Source organism: Nicotiana tabacum, chromosome 1, assembly GCF_000715075.1.
Source record: "Nicotiana tabacum cultivar K326 chromosome 1, ASM71507v2, whole genome shotgun sequence".
NCBI lineage: Eukaryota > Viridiplantae > Streptophyta > Magnoliopsida > Solanales > Solanaceae > Nicotiana > Nicotiana tabacum.
Window position 1 is genome coordinate 45,138,738 of NC_134080.1, and position 8,109 is coordinate 45,146,846.

The 8,109-nt window shown below is 38.8% G+C and overlaps 1 protein-coding gene, 1 long non-coding RNA gene and 2 other non-coding genes across 5 annotated transcripts; 1 reads left to right on the top strand and 3 right to left on the bottom strand.

Annotated features, from left to right (window-relative positions):
- The first annotated feature begins 349 nt into the window (after positions 1-349).
- LOC107831447 (uncharacterized) lies at positions 350-2,832 on the top strand. 2 transcript variants are annotated; one of them, XM_075250411.1, is made up of 2 exons: positions 350-1,052; positions 1,136-2,832. In XM_075250411.1, exon 2 carries the CDS (start codon positions 1,341-1,343, stop codon positions 2,595-2,597), a length of 1,257 nt encoding a protein of 418 aa, XP_075106512.1. In that variant the 5' UTR covers positions 350-1,052; positions 1,136-1,340; the 3' UTR covers positions 2,598-2,832. The 2 variants fall into 2 exon arrangements, with proteins under 2 accessions (XP_075106512.1, XP_016514698.1); XM_016659212.2 differs by having other exon boundaries at positions 350-948.
- Positions 2,833-4,211: 1,379 nt separating this feature from the next.
- Positions 4,212-4,371, bottom strand: LOC142165313 (U1 spliceosomal RNA). The gene has a single exon (XR_012696151.1). It is a non-coding gene; the product is annotated as a U1 spliceosomal RNA (small nuclear RNA).
- Positions 4,372-4,594: 223 nt separating this feature from the next.
- On the bottom strand, positions 4,595-6,202 carry LOC142179582 (uncharacterized). Its single transcript, XR_012708120.1, has 2 exons — positions 5,325-6,202; positions 4,595-5,141 (listed from the first exon to the last, which is right to left on the bottom strand). It is a non-coding gene; the product is annotated as an uncharacterized LOC142179582 (long non-coding RNA).
- Positions 4,741-4,857, bottom strand: LOC142164941 (U5 spliceosomal RNA). Its single transcript, XR_012696028.1, has one exon. It is a non-coding gene; the product is annotated as a U5 spliceosomal RNA (small nuclear RNA).
- Positions 6,203-8,109: the final 1,907 nt, after the last annotated feature.

The window sequence follows — 8,109 nt, forward strand, 5'->3', positions numbered from 1 at the left end:
CCACAGGTAATCTCTGTACCTCTTATCTACCTCCTTGAGCATACTCTGCTCCTTTGAATTGCCTAGAGTATGCCTTTGTGATTCTGTCTGTGATCATGCTCAATATGCTTCCATTACTCTTTGTATTGATCTTTTGTCTCCTTTACAGAAGATCATCTGCAAACACCAGGTGTGTGAGTTTGAATGTTCTGCACATATGATGATACTTAAAGTCAGGCAGTGTACTCATCTTCTTCAACATTCTTAATAGATACTCTATTACAAGAATAAATAATAATGAAGATATTGGATCTCATTGCCTCAAACCTCTCCTCTCCTCCCCTCCCCTCAAAATACCCATAGCCCTCCCCATTTAACTTTGTTGAGGTAATGCATTTCATAATCAAATGAGTAAAAGAATCAGGGAAGCCATATCCCTTTCTTTAAGTCTATCTTCATTAGGCACCTCGGAGAAGTTTGCCTATTATTGTGAACCAGTGATCTCCCCTCTACAAAAGCAATCTGGTTATCAGAGATTAAGTGAGTTAGAGCCTTCCTCAATCTCTGGCATATCATTTTAGAGATGCACTACATTACAACAGGAGGAGATGGGAATTTTACTTTTATTTATTTACCTATACAATAAGATTAGTGACCCCCCTTTTTTCCCAAGAGGCATTATCTAACATTTATAGTCCTTGAGAAACTTTTCTCATCATAAACTAGTACTCCCTTCGTTCTTCCACCACCCTTATCAAAGATCTTTCTTATGGGAAAACATACAAAAAAAAAAGCTAAACGTGCACAAAATAAGTTGAAACTAGAATTGTAGGGGACACTCAGTAAAGAGCTCCCTTCCAAAAATAGGCGTAAAAGGCGAAAGAATAGTTCGCTTTGTGGCAATACAAGGCCAGTGCTTCCCTTTTAATGTTGTAACAAAGTCTGGATTTACTCATTCTTTCCGATGTGGTACGCGCGCTCACTCTTTTTTCCCATAAGGCTTCAAAGTATATTACTCTTTCCGTCTTATTCTTCTTCTTCTCCTCCTTCACCAGTCCTGCAATTACTATATGGTGGGAATTTACAGGTTTTTCAAAATAAAAACAACTTTTGCGGTTCTGCATGATTTGTAATCTAATATTCGATTTCGCTTCAGCTTTTAGGTGATCGTGAAAAGATATATGCTCACAAACTGATCGACGAAATGCTGCACAGAACGATTAGGACTAATTATCTTGAATTTCGGATCCAGGTTGGTTTTTAATTGTATAATGGAGGACCCAATTGGCATAAGCAGGACACAGAGCAGTTCTCCGTCGATTAAATTTCATGGTTTATGCTTACTTTAAGTTGGCGTTACAATGGCATTCAGTAGTACGAGGAACCTTATACCTCGAGCTAAGATTTTGATTGCCAACAAAAGTGGATTGATGCGGTTTTATCACTGCTCAGAAGAAGTCCATGAGGAGGCTTTGCCTTCTGAATGGTATGAGAAAGCTTTCACAAAATTAACAAAATTGAGCCACTTGCTTAAGCATGTGGACTTTGTTGATGGTAAGCTAGTCAATGTTAATGACCGCGCGAGAGTTTATGATGAGAGCTTGGAACAAAAGATGTTTACTTTTAAATTATTGGCTAGGACTTTTATTGGGTGTCCGTCAATGCAAGAAATGATGAAGCAGAATATGATGAGAGCATTAGCTGATGCACAAAGCGACCACCCCATGTATTTCAGCAAAGCTAGCGAGAGGGAATCGATTACAATTGATTCCCTAACAAAAGTGTCAAACTTCTTGAATGTGTCTGCTCAACAAAAGAAGCTTGTCAGGCAATCGATATGTGCACAGGTGACAAAGTACCCGATATGGACAGGGGCACTCGAAGAGATATTGAATGGATTGAACTCTGAGATAGATTTTCTAAATAGTAGGTGTCCGAGTAAAGAAATTAATATGGCGCAACAAATAGTTACAACTTGTCAAAAGTTTTTAGAAAATGCCACTTCTTATGACCCTGAATCCACTTCATGGATGCGCCTCGCACCTGCAAAAGGCGTGGAGTCGCCCACTTCTCACAAGTGGGAAGATGTTCTTGAAATGTTCATCGACCTTACTAATTGCTTGAGTGAAGAGATAAAATTAACTTCAGAGGTTAAGAAGCTTGAGGTCATGAAAGAAGGGCTTTATCAGATTAGGGATGTTTCGATAGACAAAAACATTGGGTATAAGGAAACTCGCCACCAGGAGAGTTTAGTGCACAAGAAGTTGAGTAAGACATTGGGCCACTCATCGCGATGCGTGTTCTCTCTTCTTCTTTATTATCTTTATGGCAGCATATGGGATATTGAAGTTGAAGTTTGTGGAGGACTTTATGCAATTGGTCGCGGGGATAAATTCCGTCTGTGCATGGGAAAGATCTTAACATCCAATGAGGAGAATACAGTGCAGAGTGGGGTAAAGCAGCTAAGCAGAGTTTTGGGGCTTTTCAAGTTTGTATGGGAAACGGCAGGAATGAAAGGCGACCTAGAAGTTCAAGGCCATTTGTGGTGCATTGGCGCTGAGAATAAGCTATTTACCTATAGAAACAATCTGTTCTTGTTGCATTCTATTAGTTGCTGATGCAAGACTTTTCTCTGACAATGAGAACTAGAAAGGTTCCACCAGAGGATGATGTATACATCATTGAATGGGTATCGTAGGTTAGCATCTGATCAACTATTTGCTGTCATATCATTTTCAGTATCTTAGTTATGATATGGGGGAACTTTATGTCTGAGTTACAAGACAATCATCACTTTATTAATTTGTTACAAATTGGTGACACTGTATTTGATAAATTGGTTTTGCTGTTTAACTTGTAACGGACTTGCCTTAGTTTATGATGCTATAGGACAATTAAATGTTAGATATTCCTCCTTTTTCTCTTCAACTTGCACAGGCTGGACCAATCCTATTTTGAAAAAGGTCATTATAAGAAAAGACTAGCTGCCATACTCCACCAAGTTTTAGTAACTCTGTGATGCTGCTCCCTGCTGAGCTCCTTCAACTTAGCTGGTGATCTTTTACTTGCTGCTTGTGACGAGGACACACTCATCTACCCATTTATATATTTGAGGTTTGGAAAAATATGATGAATCTCAGGCTGCTTATGCAATGGGGGTATGTTAATGATGTTTACAGTAATAAAGGTTCAAAACTATAGAGGGGAACGACACAAATTGATTTTTTAACCCCAGTAACAGAAGTTTTGGAAAAAAATCCAGTGCCAGAATTTTAAAGCCGCTCCTGACTATCGCCAGAATTTTAGCAAGTTATGGACTTATGGTGATCGTCATAATTTCTAGCCAAATCCTGGCCAACACCAACGGTAGGGTGTGATCGCGATGGATGTCATAGTGTCTTATCTATTCAAATAGTGGGTGCTAAAATTGTGTTGGTTCAAATCAATACTGGTTTTCATAGTCCAACAGTCAACTAAACCATTTATTTGACGCGATGTCCCCTATTGATACAAAATTCTTGAAGAACTGCACTCTGCTATATGGAATCTCAACCTAAGTATAAAACAGAACTAGAGCAGATTTTATATTGTCATATTTGGTCAAAAAACATGAGATTCTCACAAGGACAGCCCAATGGTTAATTTCCTATACTAGGCGAAGCATCTACTAATATTATCCCGAAATATACAAACTTTGAAATTAGACGTCACATCAAATAACTCCATACTCTCTTATTCAGGGAAAGAGTAGTCTTACTTTTGAAGTGTTACAATAATCAACACTATGTCCTTTTAACAGTAGTAAATAGTATATTTTCAATTTTTTTAATCTTACTGAAGCTGGAATCAAAGAGTAAATCAACTTTTACTTTCCATAACGAGTAAAATAATGAATTAATTGAGGTAATGCATTTGCTTATTTTTGTTCAGAAAATTAGAACACAGTTCCCTCGGTGACGCCTATTTAATATACAAAAACGGTTGGGGTGCGGCCCTACCCTCTCTTTCTAGTGGAATTCACCTCTTCCTTTCGCTCAGCAAAACTTTCTAAGCCTTAGAAATTTTTTGGCCATCCCCATTCCTTCTTCGTTCCGCATAAGAATGTTTTGGAACTAAATACCTCGCTTACAATCGGAAGCGGTGCCCAATGCATAAAAATTGATCGCTGACTCTGGGCCATGCAAATTAGTAGAAACAGTTGCTTGAGAAAAAAAAATTGGTTTAAGAATTGGGTAGGGCCGCGCGAACGCAGGCCCCTGCTACCACAAATTATGACATAGGCTCGACCACTTGGGCAGACCTTAGGCGGGCACACCTCCAAAGTGCGATGGAGGTCACCAACCTAGGCCATGGGCCTTATTGATCACCCATTGACCCCGTCCAGGTAAGTATGTTTCATTGATGCTCCTTGCAATGATTTTATACCCCTCCTGATCCTCAGTTTTCTTTGTTTCAGCCGATGAGGGACATTTATGAATTTATTTTCCCCTGTTTGGTAAGTAAAGTAAGAGTGAGCCATCCACTTTCTACTTGTTTTTCGTTTCTTTTTCATTTATATAGCACTCCTGGCAGATAATAAACAAATTGTACGACATCCAGGTTCCAGAAGAAACAAGTTCAGTTTAACTAATGATGTTCATTTCGGTTCTGAATTGAAACAAAGGGAGTATTACATACCTAGTATACCTATCATTCCACTTGTTTCTTCAACTAGTGTACATATCAAACATCTCACCAAAGGTTAAAACTAGAATTGTAGGGGGAACTCAAAGAAGAGAACACCTCCAAAAATAGGCGTATGCCACTAAATGCAGCGCGCACACGGTATTCTTTAGTAAAAGGCGAAAGAATAGTTCGCTCTGTGCTCACTGCGTGGCTGCGTGAACTTTACTGCTCTTCACAGCTGCCATTTTATATGTAACAGCAAGTTCTGGCATACCCTTCCACTTTCGATGTGGGACTCAACTCACTCCTTTTCCTCCATCAGGTTTTATTGAAATTTGAGGCATCAAAATATTCTTCTCCTTCTCCTTCTTCAGTTGCTTCACCATTCCTTCACTTATGTTATGTGACTATCTTCGTGTTTCAAATAGAAGCGCCTTTTGCATTTCCTTCATCATTGGATTCATCTAAGCTCTGATTCGCTTTAGTTTTTAGTGATTCTGAAGAAATACATGCTAACAATCTTATCGATGAAATGTCGACAGGATGGTGTTGTACTTTATATATTGAATTTCCAGTGCAGGTTTAGTTTTTAAGCTTATAACAATGACCAATTGGCAGAATAAGTAAACAAAGCAGCTGGCATTAGTATGGCATTGAGAAGTGTAAGGAACAATACATACCTGGAGCTAAGATTCCGCAAGCCAATAAAAATGGGTTGATGCTGCAGAGTTTGGTGATGAACTCAAGTTCACCATTTCTTGTTTTTTGATAAGATGGACAAAGTTGTTATAAGCTATGGACTTATTGGAAATGTTCTGTTCTGACTACTTTTTGTATGAAAATCAGTTATTAATTGCTTGAGTGAAGAGACAAAATTAACTTGGGAGGTCAAGAAGCTTGAGGTTATGAAAGAAGGGCTTTATCAGATTAGGGATGTTCTCATAGACAAAAGCATTGGATATAAGGAAACTCGCCACCAGGAGAGTTTAGTGCACAAGAAGTTGACTAAGACATTGGGCCACTCATCACGATGTGTCTTCACACTTCTTCTTTATTATCTTTATGGTAGCATCTGGGATATTGAAGTTGAAGTTTGTGGAGGACTCTATGCCATTGGTCACGGGGATAAATTCCGTCTATGCATGGGAAAGATTTTAACATCCACTGAGCAGAATATACTGCAGAGTGGGGTTAAACAGCTAAGCAGAGTGCTGGGGCTTTTCAAGTTTGTAGGGGAAACTGCAGGAATGAAAGGCGACCTAGAAGTACAAGGCCATTTGTGTTGCGTTGGTGCGGAGAATAAGTCATTTACCTATAGAAACAATCTGTTCTCCTTGCATTCTATTAGTTACTGATGTGAGACGTTTCTCTGACAATGAGAACTAGAAAGATTCCACCAGAGGATGATGTATTCATCAATGAATGTGTATCGTAGATTATTCTATGTTCAAAACCTGGGTCGGTGTTTTAGACTGTGTACCCGAGCGGACAACTCGAGTCGAGGAGGGGGCAACTTACCGGGAACCAAAAGGTCATCCGGCTTCGTAACTTGTCCGGCCTCTTTCTTATTTCAAGGTATGACACTAACAGAATAGGGAGTCTCAACCAGTAAGCACATCCCCGGAGGTAAAGGGAGAAGGGTGTCGGCACAATTTATATACATTTCAGATAATATCAAAGCGGTAAAAGCATCATTTAGCACACTAGGCATATATCATGTAACAGAATCAGATAAAACCAAATATAACAATTCATCTAAGCTCGAATTTCTAACCCTGAACCAGTGGTTCTGGGCCACATCCCCAACAGAGTCGCCAGAGCTGTCACACCTCCTTTTTCCGCCCCGCGAGGGGTGAAGGAGTTTTTCCAATTAAAGGACAATCGAAACGGGATTTGTTTATTTATTTCAGAGTCGCCACTTGGGAGATTGAGGGTGTCCCAAGTCACCAATTTTAATCCCGAATCGAGGAAAAGAATGACTCCATATTACAGTCTGCGTACCAGAAATCTGGATAAGGAATTCTGTTAACTCGGGAGAAGGTGTTAGGCATTCCCGAGTTCCGTGGTTCTAGCACGGTCGCTCAACTGTCATATTCGGCTTGATTATCTGATTTAATACATATTGAACCTATGTGCGAATTTTAACTTTTAACCGCTTTTGTCATTATTATTATTTTTATCAAGAATTGCAACATCGTGGAAACACATCTCGAACCACGTCACATCAATGCACCCGTGGTTGTTGGCATATTTTAACTCTGTTGAGATTTGGATTTGGGTCACATAAATGTGCACCCGAGTTTAAGAAGCCAACATTATTAAATACGCGCTTAAAGCAACTAGCGTGTCATTTTTCTTTGGGTAGGGCCGTGGAATTTTGCTAAACGATCCATCCCTGAGTCTAAGCAATTTTTAAGCCAATGTTTACTGAGGGCCCCACAATTTTGTATTTTTATTCGGCGAGGCTCATCTCATTCTTATTTTTAAAGGAATTTGCAACGTCATGGACACGCATCTCGAACCACGTCACAATCAATGTACCCATGATTAGAGATACATTTCGACTCCGTTGAGATTTGGATTTGGGTCACATAAATGTGCACCCGAGTTTAAGAAGGTAAGATTTATTAAGGTGCGTCCTAAAGAGACTAACGTATTGTTATTTTAGGAAGAGACCGTGAAGGTTCATTAAACGGTCAAATCCAAAGTCTAGTCAATGGTTATGTATTTATTGAGGGCCCCCAGCGAGGTGTGATTTATTTGGCGAGGCTCGTCTCATTTTTATTTTTAAGGATAAACCTACAGTGACTACATTTCTTCTATTAAGTTTGTCTCTAAAATTAAAAGAAAATTTCTCAATTAATTACATGCTGAAAAACGTAACTTATTAGTTATTAGTTTACGGCTAATGCGAATGGAAAATTGCGATCGAGTTTGTACAAAGAAAAACTGCTTTCATTCTATATTCTATTATTCAATAATACTAGAACATGAGATTGACACACCATAATATCAAAACAAATTAACTAGTATTTGATTAATTTAAACTAACATTATTAGATGAAGAAGTTATACATATGCAACCCCATTACTCATTAATTAATCGACTACATTTTTATACAAAGAAAGAAAAATTATATTCAAACACAAATCTAAACAGGAGGGATTCAACAGGAACAAAGCCTGATTAATATTTCATTTCGCTTCAAGCCGAGAGTGTACAAATGTGTACCTGGAAATGGCAGTACAAGAAGAAAAAGAAGTAGGAGTCAGCAACAGTAATAACACAGCAACAGCAGGTTCAGCAACACCGCAAAACCAGTAACGACCAGTAGAATAACCCAGTAACGGATTGAAAAATCAGCAATACCAAAGTGCAATCGCAGTCAAAGCAGAAGAGAGACGGATACAAGATGCAGTAGTTTACTGATTTTGAATAACACTCAAGGAAAGGCAAACGGAAAT

Bases quoted from the DNA above. Each gene is read 5' to 3' on its own strand.
- LOC107831447 (XM_075250411.1), top strand. From the start codon at position 1,341: ATGGCATTCAGTAGTACGAGGAACCTTATACCTCGAGCTAAGATTTTG.